General features: G+C 38.2%; 1 protein-coding gene across 1 annotated transcript in view; it reads left to right on the top strand.

Moving 5' to 3' along the window:
• Positions 1-17934, top strand: part of ARID3C (AT-rich interaction domain 3C) — a 308368-nt gene that overhangs the window by 101644 nt on the left and 188790 nt on the right. Inside the window, exon 3 of the mRNA XM_044087210.1 lies at positions 9291-9535. Coding sequence (XP_043943145.1) covers positions 9291-9535 — 245 coding nt within the window. The remainder of the gene's footprint in view (positions 1-9290; positions 9536-17934) is intronic.

Below are 17934 nucleotides of genomic sequence, written 5' to 3'. Positions count from 1 at the left end.
AAACCCACACATAAGGCTGCTGTTTAATCTTAGCCTTACCACAGGATACGTACCCAAAGAGTGGCGTACAGCAACTGTGGTCCCACTCCACAAAGGTGGTGCTTCTACGGACCCTGGTAATTACCACCCCATAAGCTTACCAAGCCTGGTCTCAAAGCTATGGAGAGGATCATAATGGAACTCATAAATAAAGACATAGGGGACTTACAGACATTGGATCCTACCCAGTTCGGCTTTGTCAAGGGCAGATCATGCCTCTTGAACTTGGTCAACTTTTTTGAAACAGTCACCAAGGCCATTGATGAGAGTAAGGCAGTTCACACAGCCTACCTTGACCTTGCAAAAGCTTTCGACACAATACCCCACTCGGGTATCATAGAAAAGCTCACCAGCTTAAATGTAAACCCATATGTCACAAGATGGGTTGCAAACTGGCTCAAGGACAGAACCCACAGGGTTAGAGTTGCTGGTGCCATGTAGGACTCCAAGGCGGTCACAAGCGGTGTCCCACAGGGCTCAGTCCTGGGCCTCCTCTTGTTCGGCATCTACTTTTCAGAAGTGCAGACAAACATAGGAGGATTGTGGCTGACAAAGTTTGCAGATGACTGCAAACTGGGCGCCATAGTTGAAAATCCATCAGACACAGATATCCTTCAGAGAGGTCTCATAGAAATGGATAACTGGTGCCAGAGCCATGGCCTTAAGCTAAACGCCAACAAATGTATAGTCATACCCTTTGGTAAAAACAAGGTAACCCCAAGTTACCACATAGGTGGCAATCCATTAAGCACAGAAGAGGTTATCAGGGACCTGGGAACCCAAGGACACAGTCTTTGACACTCACATTGCCAAAGTGGTTAGGAGGACCTTCTACATTGCCCACCTGATTATGAAGAGATTCACATCCAGATCAAGGTCATTCCCCTGTACTCTTCACTTATCAGACCAATGATTGAGTACAATGCCCCATTCGAATGTATCTTACCCGACACCTGCAGCAATTGGAAAGACCCCAAAAGTTCTTCACCAAAAGGATAAAGGGGCTCAAAAATATGCCATATGCTGCCCAACTGAAGAAACTCCAGCTCTATTCAGTCGCTTCCATGCCGTCTGCTCAGAGGTGACCTGTGCCTTACAAGGCCATGTCCAACCTGGAATTAATGGACATGCTCCACCTCAAAAATCCAAATCCACCAGACACAAAAGCAAGAAACTTAAGCCTCAACACAGATATAAATAGGATGTGCTGGAGCAGATTCATCAAAAGATTCATCACCCAGACAGCATCCCAGTCCATGAGAGACAGAGGACGCGGGTGGCTCTGTTCAAGAGGAATCTTGACCAGTGGATGGGAGAGGGATCATCTCTGTATCACTGCTGGACAGAGGCACGGCAAACTAATGGGTATAGTATTCTTCAACCTAAGGGGTGGTGAAAGCCACACAACTCTGGCTAGGCTTATAAATGCCCTAGGGCAGATAGCCTAGTATGAACCTATGAACCTATATTCAAGTGATATCTATTTAGTATGTGAAGTTGTGAAAAGGAATTGATCTATTTTAATGGCTGATGAGGGCTTTAAGAAACTCCTAGGTGAACAACCTAGGTTTTTTTTAAAAACAGTAAGTCCTTAAATGCCAACTTTGTTATGGCCGTAATAAGAGCGATGTGAGGAGAGTATCAGAATGCATTAGGACTTTTCCTAATAATTCTTGTAGTGCTTGTAAACTTATTTTGTCTACCTCTGAATTTATACATCCTGATTCTGGTAGCTTTTTTTTTATTTGATTTTTATATTGACTGTAGAAGCTCAGATGACCAGTGCTGTGCTTGACCATGTTTTTATGTAGGCAAGACCGACCGTTTATTGAAAGAACGCATTCTTGAACATGTGAATAACATCAGAAAGATGAACCCATCTAATGCCTTAGCTAGACATGTAAATACCTTTTGTAAAGAACATTTTTTTAAGTTTTTTAAAATGCAGTTGCTTAATTTTGGGCTAAAAGGTGGTGATTATGCTACCAAGACTGAGTGCGTGGAATTGACATGGATATTAGATTTGCAAGCTGATGTAGGCTCATGATTAAAATGACACTGTCTCTTTAAAACTGGCACTTAAATCATGTGCCTTAACTCATTCATTTTAATTACTTTTGTGTTTAGAAATATTTTAGATGCAAATGCTTTTAATGGTCTGATAAAGCACCTTGTGGCATGGAAGCACTTACCACTGTTTCATTAAAAGTTCTATAGTTTTATTTTTCTCATGGCGGTCTGTCTTTTCTTCTTTTTTATGTATTTTAAGCTTGTCTTGTAAAACTGCCATTTATTCGCTGTGGTTACTTTATTCATTTTGATATCTAGATACTAACTGAAAAATGCATTTACTGAAAGAATTTGTAGTAAGTATTTAGTCTCAGCAAAAAATCATTAGTACGGAAAGCAATGTAGTCCTACATTTTTATTTCTCAAGGAAAAAGTAAGCTGTATTCGAGGTTAACTGTTCAAAGCTGGCAAAATAAATGTTTACAATCAACTGAGAAGACACATGAATTGTGAAAGGAACATGCAAAGAAAGAACAAGAGTCTGTGAATGTCAATGTACACAGAACAAGTAGTGCCGAGGTATGCAATACTCATTTCATATGACACAAAACATAAATTATACTATATTGAGGACAAGGTTGCTCATAGTGCCAGATAGTTTTTCCTTTCTAACAAAGCCTGGTATTTTTTATGTACTTTATTTTTCTAAGTATCCATACATGTACATGTACAATTAGTGCATTAAAGTCTATATTTTTTTCAGATGCAATACATAATGTTGTCACATTTGATAAATGTCTGCTGTACAGAAGTCAAGAATCTAGGAATAAGTCAGACATATAATGTCCACCCCACAATAACCAAGTGGAGAAAGCTATCCAAATAATGAATAATCATATGAGAACGAGCTGTACCAACAGCTCAGAGGACTGTCATATCAGAGTTTTGGATAGCAGGAATACTCCGTTGCAGGGATGTAATGTCTCACCTCTCTATTTGTTAATGGGCAAAGGGTTGAAAAAGCAACTTACCCATTCCAGCTACATTACTGATGCCTAAACATCAGTATGAAGTAAAGGAGATTCTGGAAAGAACCCAATGAAACTGAAGTTTCCTACCTGTATTTCATAAAGGAAAGAAGCTAGAGATATGCTAATAATAGAAAAGCAATGGGAATGTTTGCAATCTGAAACTCATACCTGGTTAGGCAGCCAAATTAACATCCTGTGTTGTTTGTGGGAAGAAGAAAAACTAGGACTGCCTTTTCAAAGTTTAAGGAGTGCAATTTTCATCTTGAGAAAACAGAGAATTTAAATGTAATCAAGACAACATGTACTAATTCCAAGATTGTGGTATCTCAGAGTATTCAACTTTCCAGGAGAAGATGTTTGTCTGCAAAAGCACTATAAAGGTCCTATAATTATTTTTGGAATTTAATGTTTTTTTGTCAGTATTGCACTTTAATGTTCATTGTTTTAGGATTCAGAGTAGGGAGTCTCATGCTTCCAGCAGAGAGGCAAAACCTTTTCCTAGAACAGTCACAGACAGCGCAACAAGTCATTGCCATCAAAGTTCAGAGAAAAAGAACAATTAGAACTGCCACAGTTGGTAGTGTCTCAGGAAAATAGAACCACTCAGAGTCAGCAGGAGTTGCAAGAGCAACTGTTCCAGTTGTGTCTTCAAGTAAAACTGTAATGCAGCAGACACCATCCCAAAAGGAAGATAGCTGTCCAGAGAGAACGGTTCTTTGACATAAGAAGCCAGCAAGGTATACTGACAATTAAAGACTGAAACGTTTCTTTTACTGGTGGGAGAAAGTATTATTTGATGTAAAACTCCATGACATACTTAAAAAAAATTGCATAATTAGTTTAACATAATAAATAGTACCTCATAAAATGTATATAAAACATACAGGATTATGACTAGGTGACTGTTCATAAACAGTGTATTATATGTTCAGGACATGGATGTCAAGAAATTCACCTGGAAGGCAAAGCTCAAAAATGAATATTTTCATTAATGTAAAGAACACAGCTGGTTATGATCAGAGACACAATCATAATTTTTTTGTAGTGTATGGAGAACAGTGATTACAAAAGATATCCAGAAAAAGACAAATCAGTTAAAGGTTTCCATAGAGAGAGATCCAATCTTAACAAATGTGAAGCATCCTGTGCTTCAGTTTTCAAGTTCAGGTATCATGCTAGGCAGTTAAGCAAATGACAGCAGCAGAATAAAAAAAAAAAAAAACAGATATGTTTCTGCCTGCTATCTGTGCTGGTACAATGTTCCTGGCTTTCTAACATCATAGAGTCTCATACAATGTATTTCTGTGTAAGTCCTTTATGGCTTTAAAAGCTAGCAAAACACAACAATTTTTTCCATGTAGTACATGGAGCAGGAAAAGCTGAATGAGCTTTATGAAGAATTGTGATAGATTCTCTGATTCTAAACCTTTGTTGTACATTCTGAACATGAATGCCAAGATTTACCTCTTGGGTTTGGCTGTCGAGGTAAATTTCTTGGCCTGCATGTTTCAAGGACATAATAAGCCAGTTATTATAGATGACCTGCTCATAATCCTCTATTTGGTGTGTGGAGTTGTAACTGTTATAAGTACTGCCAGTTACATTAAAAAAAGTATGAGACTGGGAAGCATTTTACTGGCTATCACATCTGTTAAAATACGTTGGCACTGTCAAAGGGAGAGCAGACAGATACAGAATTCCCTCTGTAAAGTAAAGGGCTTTAAAAGCTGTTGGATACTTCATTCTACCACACTAGTTTATATGTGTGGTAGAGTGAAGTTCTAGCAGCTTTTAAAAGCTGTTTTACCTTCTACCACTGTTCTTTGCCAGGCAAAGACATAATCATAGCAATGTTTAGGGGAGCTAGCAAAGCACTTAGCAGTGCTCCATGCACTACTGTATATAATTAGGAAAAGGTAGATATATTATCTGTGATGTATTTCTTTAAAATTGTTATTGCCTAACCACAGGATATGAATGTCACATGGTGCACTAAGTTACAGAAACTACCAATGTAAAGGCATTATGGAGGCTGAAAGTGTTGCATTGCTCATTGTGTATCCAGATAAACCTCCAAGTTTGTTACATATTTTCCCAGGAATATGCCTCCTATTTGTTAGATTTTTTTTTCATTTTGTGTTCATTTTTGTTAAATTAACTTTTTTTATCATTTATTCCCACAAATTATTTATTGTGAAAGAGTTTAACATCACAATATATTTTATCAATAATTTACAGCTGGGTGTGGGTGAATTCTGCATTACCCACACTCAGGAATGGATTACTGCTATTATACAATGACATTATTTAAGAAAAAAAGAGTTTTACTTTTTCTAAGTAATGTCATTGTAAAAAAAGACTTTTGTGCTTATGACAGCTTCTGGTAGTCTGGGGCATCCTAGATATGTTCTGCACATGCTCTAAGTTTGTACCTGTTATGAGAAACAGGATAGTAGGTAGGAGGCAAAATCAAGGATATTTAGTGACTTTTGAGATGCATGTGTTTCTAGAAAAATGTAAATACTTTCTGAATGTTAAACCGTAATTCTGTTTCAGAAAGGCATATTCTTCAACTGTCTTTTTCGCAGAATGCCCCTGATTTTCCTTCATATTTTCCGCCCTTTCCGTTATAACATTTATGAATTTGTAGTAAGTGATTTCGGAGTCCAGTCAGTAAATTACACCAGACATTAAACATACATAGGTACTGCTCATTGTTCAGCAAATTGATGTTGATGCTTGGATTTCCAAGAACCTCATAACATCCCTAAAGTAGTTTACAAGGATTTTACATTTTCTGGCTCAGATTTAAATTTTTTGAGGAAGACTCATCAGAAAAAAAAAGACAGCAACATGTAGGAAGCAGTTATCATTTCAGATGAGTGCAGCAACTACAGCAAGTATTTTTATTGTACTTTTTATATCTACCGCATAAAGACAGCATGGATATCTGACTTAAGGTAATATTTTAAAACTTCTCATGATTTTCATCTGTTGTCTTTTGGTTTTGTCAAGAATTTTTAACCAAAGAAATGGATATGTATGACGCTAAATAACCATTATACTTGAAGTCTTGCTGCTGTAACTTCAATCTGGTTGCTCTTTTCAGATAGTCTGGATAGGGTAGTTGCACTCATGTAAAAATATTGATTTATTTTATTTATCCTTTGTTATTCAGGGTTGTCCCACTAGGGAAGTGGCCTATTTTCAAGGCATGTACACATTAGTAGGGCACATTTGGCCAGTGTATGGTGGAACTTCTCTTACTTTTTTCAGTAAGTGTCATCTGCTCTTTTACATCCTCCTCAGCTATAATCAGCTTAGAAAACCCAATTTAATGTCTGAGAGGTGCAGTACTCCCTTTATTATGCATTTCAGTATCAGCAATCCACCTTCCTGATGTGTGAATAGAACCCACAACCTTCAGCCCCAAAGGTGAGTGTGCTACCTGTTGCATCACTGACATTGCAGTGTTCCATCTTGTAACAAATATGAGGAAAAATTAGGGAGTTCTGCAAAAGTATGTACAAGTAAAAGTTATGGTTACCAGCAATATGAGCAATCATACTTCCAGCAATCATACTTCTCAACTGTCCAGACTTTTGCAGAATGTCACTGATTTTTCACATATTTTGTCCTCTGCCTTGTAAAGTGCACTATCACCATAGTAATGAGCATATCTGAACAGAAAGCCCAGTTGCTCAACAAAACTTTAGCAGACAGACTTCTTTCTATCGGGATATGCTCAGCGTTTTGAATGCCAGTGACTCCTTATTGTATAATTGTTAATGATTGTACCAATTTACTTTGTAGCTGTTGTGTTAAATGTTGTAAGCCTGTTCTCTTAGTATCCTTAACTGGTTATTTTAAAGGGATTATATTTCATTTTCTTGGCATCTCCTTAAAGAAGAAGATAAAAAAGACTTAAACCCAAACTGTCCATGATCTCTCCCAATGCATAAGATGCTACCCCAGACAGCCAACAAAGTACCTTCTTCCACCCATTCCAGATGTGAATCTTAAAATTTTCTATGCATTCCTGGATTCTTCTACTGTCTTAGAACCCACTACATTCTAGAAGAGATGGTTCAATTTGTCTAAAGACTTATTTTTTTTATTTGTTTACTGCTCTCATGATGAAAAATGTTCTCTTATGCTCCTTTTCTGTGCTTCCCTTTGTTGTATATTTCTTTTTCTCAAGCGTGTTGACGACCATACTTTCTTGCTATTTTTTTATAGAAATATGAATGTTTCTGCACATTAAAACCTATCTGTCTCACTCTAGGATACAAATACTAAGTACATTTAGGTTTTTCTTCTGTTGCTTCTAGTGTTGCAGCTGTATTATTTTCTGTGGCTTCTCTTATCTTTTTGAAGGCAAGGTCTTCAAAACTGCTCAAAGTATTAAACTGTAAATGTGCATAACTTGGTCTTGGCAGTTGTCTGTGCAGTGGAACAACTTCGTTGTTATTCCAAAAAGCACTGCTGGAAACTGAGCCAACAAACAATTAAAAAGACGCAAGTTAAATACAATCCACTGAACTGTACTGTATTGTGCTTTTCGTCTGGCTACATAGCCAGACTTCTTCAGACAAAAAATCTAAAAAGTCACTAACGTTATGTAATCAGTCTTAACCTTCCTATTAACTAATTAACCAATAAGGGCAACATCCAAATAACTGAAGTTAATACATCAAAGTAAAAGTGCTGGGTGTTCAACCCCAAAAACCTTCCCACTTAAACTCTACTGTCTAAATAGATACAAACATTAATGTAAGATCAAAGATCAAAAAACAAACTAAACGTTATCCATTAATAAATAAACATTTTTTAAAAAAATATTTTTAATAAAGTGTCTGTTGGATCAGTTTCCAGCAGTTCTTTTTGGAGTTTGTCACTTTGTTCCTGTTAGTTTAACTTCTTTGTTATTTTGAATGCTTCTCACTTTGTCCCAGTATACAAAAATACCCCCCTTACTAGGCCATTTTAAATGATCTAGTAATAAATATAACATTACTTTCAGTATTATTATAAAAATGCTATTCCCTTTTTGACATGCTGTGGTATTTTAGGTTTTCCAGCTACATTGCCTTACACTTAATTGCTTTGAATGTAACCTCCCATACTTGAAGATGTACTTTAAATATTGCCAGATAGTCTGTCATTATTTCCACTCCATTCAGTCATTTAAACAAAATAAGCACAACCTCGCATCCTCTGAAAAGATTCATCATTTTTTGTTTTGTCTTCATTGTCACCTATACACAAGTTAAAGGCAACGTTTCATAGTACTGAACAGTGCACTGACTCACTGGTAACTGCATTTATTCAGAACATACTTGTGGTCTTTGTTATTTTGGCCAGCTAATCTGTAAAATAATAAATCTGACCCTGCAGCATGATGTTTTTATTTGCTAATGGAAATTCGACTCTGTAGTTTGAGTATTTGAAGCCAGAAGTGAGACAATAATTTTGTTTGTTACATTGTGGGAAAATATGTTAATGACACATTTTGAGTTTTATTATGTGATCTTTTATACTCACAATGAATGTATGTATGTATGTATGTACATATGTATTTATTTATTTACATTTGCTAACAAGGGTAGTCTGCCCCCTTTCAGCAGATTTCCATGGAGAAAAGCTCCAAGATAGAAAAGAGAAAATAAATCTTGGTTGTGCTTAAAAGAATAGAGGCAAGCTGTAGCAATAATGGCATTCTTCTAAATAAAGAATGAGTGGCAAAGGAGACGTTATGATGTAAATGTCAGAGCAGGAAGTGAAAGTTAGGTCACGTAGGACAGAAATAGTAAGCTTCAGTGGTAACAAGTCAGAAATTAGTACTGAGAGGTTTAAGAAGGTGGTTGAAAAGCACAGAAACAGAGAGGTGTAAGTGAGTGACAGACTACATTATTACGGGAACCCTGACCCATTGTTCAGTTCCCATTTCTACTGTTGCTGCTTTGGAGCTTCCAGCAGTGCTGGGATATTTCTTAATATCAAATGTTTAGTATAAAACATGCCAGCTGGCAAAACTGCTTGTATTTTGCTAACTGTTGTTACTGCAGTTCTGAATTGTTACTTTCTTAGGTAAAATTCTTTAGTAAAGTTTGTATTGCACATTTGCTAAATTAACTGATGAGTCACTTGTCTGTATCATTGCATAGTTAATATGGCATACCTGATACAATGACAATTATTTTCTTCTAGATATATGAAATATTTATACCCATATGAGTGTGAAAAGCGAAGTCTCAGTTCTCCTGGTGAACTTCAGGCAGCTATCGACAGCAACAGGCGAGAAGGTCGGCGACAGAGCTATGGAACAACCTTATTTAATTACTCCCCTGTAGGAACACCCACAATACTCACCTCTCCAAAACTTCAGATGCCAGCACTAACCATTAACACTCACAATGGCAACCAGGTTAATCAAGTACTATCATTAAAGAAAGGTATGAAATGTAAATTTCTTGCAAAGTATATTATATTATATTGTGACTCTGGTGCAAATGTACAGTCCTGGACATTGTGAGACTGCAGTGAATGCTGTTGTTTCCAGTTCCTAGCTTCAGGTAGGGTTCCAGGACAAAAAAGCAAAAATGAGATTTGTACATCTGCTGAGTGAGTGGGCATTTTAGCTTCCCTTACAGAAAAGGGAAAAGAGAAACAATTTTACTGGGTGTAGAATAATGATAGTTATTAATTTTTGTTTACATCGGAGAACTGTGCCAGCAGTGCCAATGGGCATCTATCCTGGTCTATACACTTGTGGTGCAGGTTCAGGTAACATGCTGTGTCCTACCCATGAAAAACTAGGCAACTGTAGATGACTTGCATACAGCAAGTAATGGCAACATTTTTGTAAGACATCCATCTGACAGACCTGGCAGAATTGTTGATTTCAGTGAAATTCATCTCTGGATGCACAGCCCACTTAATTATGCCATTAATAATAGTCTTGTAACAGGTAGCAAAATGTCATTATTATTTAGTGTATAATCATTTCTTGATTTGTCAGATTTAATATGCTGATTATTGAAATATAAAGAGTGAATAACTGGTATAATAGTATATTAGCACACATCCTTTCCTGCTCTTTTTATTGTAGTTCTTCTACATACTTAGCAGCAATTGTAGTCTCCTTTTAATTCCTGGTAGTAGAAACATAGCTGTCTCAACCAGCGTCATGTGCCAATACCACAAATCAGCACTCACCACCTCAGCTCTTCGTGTGAAGAACAAAAAATACTTCTTGCAGTCCTGAAGACAGTACCCAAGTAAAGAGCAAAAAAAAACCAAAAAACAATTCACACCAACTAGGTGGCCAGATATAGGACATGCCCCCCTCCCTCCTCACCCAGTCATTCAGGTCCAGTTTCTGTGTCCTGCCCCCAACCAAACTTCCTTACATGAGAGTAAAAAAAAAAGTTTTTCTTTTCAGCTGTAACAAACTGTTTGCTATAAATTTAGCAAGGAGTTACTCCAATTTATATCCTACACATAGCGCTATAATGCTCAGGTTTTAGTTAATATATGTTTTTTTTTTTTACAGTTAAACTGTAGCAAACTGCTTGCTACAAAAAAAAGCTTCTCCTTTAAACTGTAGAAATGTAGCAAGCAGTTTCTTCAGTTTATATATACATATATATATATATATATATATATATATATATATATATATATAAAAAATGAAAATGCATAAGCACTTTTAACTGTGGTCTCAAAATGTGTGGAATGTGGGAAGATTCACATGACAATTAGCCAAGTCAAAAGGTTTTATTTGCCAGTTATTATATGTAAAATAGAACAATCTGGAGACCTAAATCCAGGAAATGTGTTCCTCACTGAGTGATTATCTGAAAAGAAATCCTAGAGGTGTGAGGTGGGAGAGTGGGCCCAGTTAAGCTAACCTGTGGTGTGTAACATTGCGTGAGAACATGTTTTACAGATGATAGTAAAGTCTAGGAGAGTTTCCCCCCACATCCCAAAGACATGCTGTAGGTGGGTTGGACACTCTAAATTGGCCCTAAGTGTGAGTGTGTGCGTGCGTGCCTTCTGTGGGAGGTTGGGCACCGGGCTGGCAACCTGACACTGTAAAACTCCACTGTCAATCATGAGTGGACAGGTGATCCGCTGTGGTGACCCCTAAACGGGAAAAGCCGAAAGAAGAAGAAGAAGTAAGGTCTAGGAGAGGCTTATATCATTGGACTTCCCTTGGGACCTGAAAGAGACACGTAGAAGTGGTGATGTTCTCTGAGTACTGCATCATTTTTTTTTGGTAGCTTAGAAACATTTTTTTTTTCATTGCTTAACTGTATACATGATAGTGCTGTAAACACTAAAGCCAACACTTTTAAAGTGATATATCATATTTTGATTTAACATAATGAGTGGTTCTTGTCTTGAACTCATAAAAGGCATACAAAATACAGTGAAGTACAGTTTGTTTTATTTTAGTTTATTTATTATATTGTTAAATGCATGTGCACCTGTTAATCTCAAAATGAATGTTGAGTTAAAATCAAGCTTTGCAGAAATCCACTGATCATTTTTATATTATACAATGAAATTGAAATGTGATCCAAAATTCAAGATAGACTAGAAAATTAGTTCTGTTTCAACTTACACTGAAACATTTTCAGCTCTGTTAGAGTTAGTGGATGTGTTTGATATTAATGATGCATACAGGTATTTATATCTAGACAAAACAAAGTACTTCTGCATTTACTTGTAGACTAGTCCTGGCCCGGAATATGTTTTTCTCATTTCTATCACAGTTATTTCCTCCATTCTAGGTGTTTTAGTTAAATGTTTGGAAAATATACTTAAATATAGAATACAGTACTATGATTTAAAAATATCTCATGAACTATATATGCAAGTTGTTGGAAGACTTTCTATTATTTATAGTTATATATTTAAATTTAAAGACACATTTCTTAAAATTTAAATTAAATTGGTAAACAAGGAAATGAGGAATGATGAGGTTCCTTTTCTAGGTGGATGTTCAACTGTATTTTGTAAGCAATTTCCAAATCATTTGGCAGAAATATTGTTAAGAATATATGTCTATTCGTGCAAAAATATATTAAATACATATCTAAATCAGTATAGAGTGTTGGAGAAGTACAGAGAAGGTCAGAAGGAGTTGCATTGTGTCTTTGTGGATTTAGAGAAAGCATATGACAGGGTGCCTAGAGAGGAGTTGTGGTATTATATGAGGAAGTCAGGAGTGGCAGAGAAGTATGTAAGAGTGGTGCAGGATATGTACAAGGGTAGTGTGACAGCAGTGAGATCTGCAGTGGGAGTGACAGATGCGTTTAAGGTGTAGGAGGAATTACATCAAGGATCAGCTCTGAGCCCTTTCTTATTTGCAGTGATGATGGACAGGTTGGCAGACATGATCAGACAGGAGTCTCTCATGGATTATGATGTTTGCAGATAACATTGTGATATGTAGTGAGAGTAGGGAACAGGTGGAGGAGACCCTGGAGAGGTGGAGATATGCTCTAGAGAGGAGAGGAATGAAGGTCAGCAGGACTAAGACAGACTATATGTGTGTGAATGAGAGGGAGGATAGAATAATGGTGAGGATGCAGGGAGTAGAGTTGGCAAAGGTGGATGAGTTTTAATACTTGGGATCAACAGTTCTGCATAATAGCAAGTGTGGAAGAGAGGTGAAGAAGACAGTACAGGCAGGGTGGAGTGGGTGGAGAAGAGTGTCAGGAGTGATTTGTGACAGAGTAGCAGTACAAGTGAAATGGAAGGTCTACAAGAGGGTAGTGAGACCAGCTATGCTATATGAGTTGGAGACAGTGGCATTGACAAAAAGGCAGGAGTCAGAGCTGGATGTGGCAGAGTTAACGATGTTAAGATTTGCACTGGATGTGACGAGGGTAGACAGGATTAGGAATAAGTATATTAGAGGGTCAGCCCAGGTTGGACAGTTTGGAGACAAAGCCAGAGAGCAAGATTGCTTTGGTGAAGAGGCCTGCTGGGTATATTGGGAAAAGGATGCTAAGGATGAAGCTGCCAGGTAAGAAGAAAAGAGGAAGGCCTAAAATAAGGTTTATGGATATGGTGAGATAAGACATGCAGGTGGTTGGTGTGACAGAGCAAGATGCAGAGGACAGGAAGAAATGGAAACAGATGATCTGCTGTGGCAATTCTTAATGGGAACAGCCGAAAGAAAAATAAGAAAATCTAAATCAGTATAGAGCAATTTTAATCCACAAACCAATCAAGTACAAACATATCTGATTGAGTAAATAAATAGGCTAGTAGCTGTAATTAATTTGGATTTAAAGATATGTATAGCAGTGTTCACTAATAGACTCAAATTAGTTATGTCACACATTATGACACATCACAAGTCCAACTTGAGTCCTACTAAACAAGTGCAAGATCAATCACCTCAAAAATGTGACATAAAATAAAAATTTGATAATGTAATTGTTTTTACCAAGGCAAAACATCTAATTTTTTTTTTTATATGTATTGATTTATTACTGGCATTTAATGTAACAGATTACTTTATTCGTTGGAAGATTAGGTACAGTTTACATTCCTGATTCCTTAATTAGATCATATTCTACCCCTTCATCTCCTTTATATAAATGATACGAGTTCCAAATGTAATGAATAGTTTAATCAGATAGTGTTCTTTATCCATCCATCTATCCACTTTATAATACATACTATACTCTCTAGAGGGTCAGGGAGATATCAGAGCATATCTTAACAGCCCATTGGAAGAAGGCATTGAAATCCATTCTGAGCAGCATGCCAGACTACTGCAGAACATGAGGACTGTATGCATACTTATAGATGACTCAGAGAATGTCAGTTTACCTTCTGCATACGTTTGAGAGACTGGAAGAGAGTGGAGCACTTGGAGAAAACCTATAAAGATACAGAGAAGACATGAAACATGTTCATATATTGGTTTTGTGGCTTATACACTTTAGGTGCTATACCCACAACTTTTCATATTTTGCTGTGTGGCGCTCGAGTCAGTGACCTAATAGCTGATATAATTCCATATCATTTGATCATCCAGCAAGTTTCTGTTTGAACAAGACTCAGCCTTTGCATCTGCTCACATGTACGGGGATTTGTTCCCCCCATCTCTCTCTTGAACAAGTCCCTCTAGGTGCTCTGCCTCACATTGACAGCCGTGTCTCCTTTTAGTGAGGATTCTTGTGGCTCTCTAATATCCCATTTTTTGAGTCTAATAGATATTCATCAAATCTGGTTGTTGTCCTTGCCCTTGTATGATTGAAGTAGATTTGTTGTGGAGATGTATATTCATCAAATAGCTGTTTTTTCTTTCAGTTGGAGCAGTTTGAGATTTTTTTCTATCTTATGGCTTTTGGTGAGGACTTTTCTTTTGGGTCTTTCAGTTTTGCAGCATAGGACAGATTTTTGAGACCCTGACATTTTTTTGTATCATTCTTTGACTCCCTTGAGAGTCATTTGGTCCCTGACCATATGACCTCTGTGTCTTAATCTTGTCAATCATAGGTGATGAGTAATGAAGTAGATGTCCTTGATGAGACTACTGGTCTTGGAGAATGTGATGACACTACTTCTAGATACCCCTTCTGTCTGAATACTCATGATAATGTCCAGGGTCTTCCTAACTACTTGCAATACAGGGGTAGCTTGTCCCAACCTACTTCTTAGAACTACAGTATGTTCTTTTTTGTTTTAGATACAGACTATGCATTTTGGTATTATGACCAAGGGCTGTGGCTGATTTATTTCTGTCCTGTGGAGGGTTTTGGGATTGTTTTCAGTTATTGCAGTTTGGGCATCAGCTCTCAGTCATACCTGCCCTTCTTGTTTTTGAGAGACCCAATCAGTGCTCATCTGTAACCAAATGCCCAGGACCCCGGCTGCAAACTGTTGAAACCCAGGAGTGAATGCTGAGGCTAACCACTCCTGGGGCTGACTGTACTGACTTCTGAGCACTCTGACATTTAGGTCAACCTGACCCTGTGGGACACCTCTTGTGACTGACAGTGCGGCAAATGTTCTGATGAACAAGGGCATGCCCATTATGTGGGGTTACTTTCCACTTGATGAAGTATTTGAGTGCTACATGTTGTTGTTTTATTTCTATATTGGATCAGGGCTCAGCCAGATTGTCTGAAGTGTTATGGGGGTGAGATACCTTGGAAATGTCAACCAAGTTTAAAAGGCAAAGTCTGCCTTGAAAAAAGTAAACTTATTTTTCCAAAGTATGATATGCTTTCTTCCAAAAGCCAGATAGGAAATTTGTCCATGTCTTAATCATCCATAAGCTTTAGGGAGGTATGGTCCCGTATGATTGTGGGCATGTGGGACAGAGTCGGCTTGTGTCCTAGTCCTTGCGTCTCAGTCAGGGGTTTGGAGATTCAGCCTTTGTCTAGTGGGACTGTAGTTGCAGTCGTGGGTTTAATTCTTCCACACACAGTGGTGGTTTTGATTATCAGTTCCCAGCTGTGCTGGGTTTGCTGTGAGCACAGGTTTATTGTTTGGAGAGACTTGGACACCATCAGTTTATGGAGATGTTGTCTTTCTTTGTGGGGAGAGCAGATATTTGGGGGGGTTTGAGATTTGAGATATATTTCTAGGTTCAGTAATCTAGTTGTCTGGGAGATCAGATTCTGAGCATATCTGGGAGTTTCCTTCTGGTTTTCTTGTCTGTATTATCAGTAATCTTCACATCATTTTCTAAGTAGTTTGCTTAATTTCTCCTTCTTTCAAAGGTTTTGGACTTTTTTAGAGCTCTTCTTTTTTTTTGCCTTTAGTGATCTTTTTTTTTTACTTATTTTTTCTCTTTTCTTCTTTGAGTTTGTCTTACCTTTTTTTGTTCTTTTTTCTTTTGTTGTTTGTCTGTTGGTTTTTTAGTTTAGAGTTTTTTTGTACTAGAAGTCTTTGTTTTGCTTGGGATTGCTTTATCCATGCAGTCCACCAGATTGCTGGTGCTTGCAGTTTGTTGCTTGAGTCATGCAGGTTGCAGGTGTTTTTGGCCCTTAAGTTGCCTCCCCTTGGGCTTGAACACTAGTCTTTAGAAGTGTGAAGTTGGCTTTAGAAGTTCTTCTTTACTTGAGTTTTTTTTATTTTGGTGGGTTTTTTTTCTGGTGTTGGTCAGCGAGGTTCTTTACTGATGTTATTTTTTTTCAGTGCCAGGTGGGGGATGAGTCTCACCAGTGAGATGGTTTGTGATCTGATCTCGATTGAGTATGTATCAAGTATTGATGATGGTCTTGTGTTGTTCTCCTCTTGTGGAGATGATATGTAGTGAGTTCATGAATTTTGGAATGTTTGGGTAGTTGTGTTTGGGCTTGAGAGTTTATTTGAGTTGATATAGTTCTAAGGTGTTTGGTGGGTGTATGATGGTGTTGGGTGATACATTTATTATCAGTGAGGTTCTGAAGAGGTGATGAGGTTCCTGATTTTGTGAGGGAAGTCTTGCACAGCAGTGCATTTTGGTATTGTTATTTTTAGTGAGTGGTCTTGGTCATGCATAACATGCGCTGCATGTCTTGCCGATAGTTAGTGGCTTGAGGTGGGTGGAGACTTGCCCATGTGGGCCCCTCTCCTTTCTTGGTATTGTCATGATTTTGGGGCGATGAACCTATGATATGAAAATCCAGTGAAAGCTGATTGGGGTTTTGATCGAGCCTTGAACCAGCCTGACAGCACAGCACCAGCATCGATGTTCTCCTGACGTAGAAGGGGCCTCGAAAAGGCATTTTGAGATTTAGATTCTGGCATTGCAGCATTACCCTTTTTTTTTTTCTTTTTGTGTTCTAGGGTGGAAATTTTTTTTTTTTTTACCTTGCCTAAAGGGTACAGTTGGGGCCTTTTGCCTTGCCTAAAATATCCGGAGAAGGTGGTGCCAGCCTTGCCAAGCCGTATGGCAGTGGGGGTTTGTCAGCATCCCAGTCCCAGGCAGACACTGGATCCCCAGCATCCCATGACACCAGTTACCAGTAGCCAATTGTTAATTGAATCATCTTCTGATCTGTTATTAGCATCATGTGTTGTGTCTCTGTATTTGTGGAAGTCAGGGTCATACCTGCCTGGTCTACATAATCATGAGAGCCCACAATCCCCTCTCTTTTTCATGTAGTGGTTTTCATGTGGTCAGCTCGAGTCACCAGCATGGTCTCAGGTCATTTACCTCAATGTATTGCTGTTGAGACTGGAGAGTGCTGCGCTATGTGGCGGATGCTAGCTCTAGGCGCCCAGGCAGCTTACTACTGTGACCTTCTCCTTACTCAGTCTGGTGGGTGGTCAGTGTGTGTGTGTGTCTGTCAGTGTCAATGACTATGTGGTGTGTGCATTGTTGGCCTGCATTGTGTTTGACTGTTTGACACTCTTGACTGTGTGATCTATGTGTTGCAGGGTGTTGTGTGTTGAGGTGGTGGTTGTTGGGTGGTGGTTGTTGTGTGTGTGTCTGCTTCTTTGGTTTTGTTTTTGATCAGAGCCTGAGTATGTCTTTGTTGTGTTATGTGTATGATTTGAGGTTTGTAATGGTGGTATGTGAGGAGACTGGGTCTATAGTGTGTGGTGTCTCCTCCCTTCCTTCCTGGTCTTGTCTTATGTTGGTTATGTTGAGCCTCCAGTTCAGTTTGGCATAGTAGTTGCATCTCTGCATCTTTGTGTTTGTGGGAGGAGGAGAGGAGGGTCTCTGTACATGAAGACGCAATAATTGTATTGCCTCTCAATTAGGTTCACCAGCTGAGCAGGAGAGGACACTAGCAACGCTAGAAGGATAGACAAAAAACTTTAAAAAAGATTCCGGGGGATGTGGGTGACCGATTCCGGGGGACATGGGATAGTCTTCCCATAAAAAAAT

The sequence above is a fragment of the Protopterus annectens genome, chromosome 1.part1 (genome assembly GCF_019279795.1).
Source record: "Protopterus annectens isolate FY-2018-M chromosome 1.part1, PAN1.0, whole genome shotgun sequence".
In the NCBI taxonomy this organism is placed as follows: domain Eukaryota; kingdom Metazoa; phylum Chordata; order Ceratodontiformes; family Protopteridae; genus Protopterus; species Protopterus annectens.
Note: the sequence above shows the minus strand (reverse complement) of the source record. Positions and strands in the feature narration are given on the sequence as shown.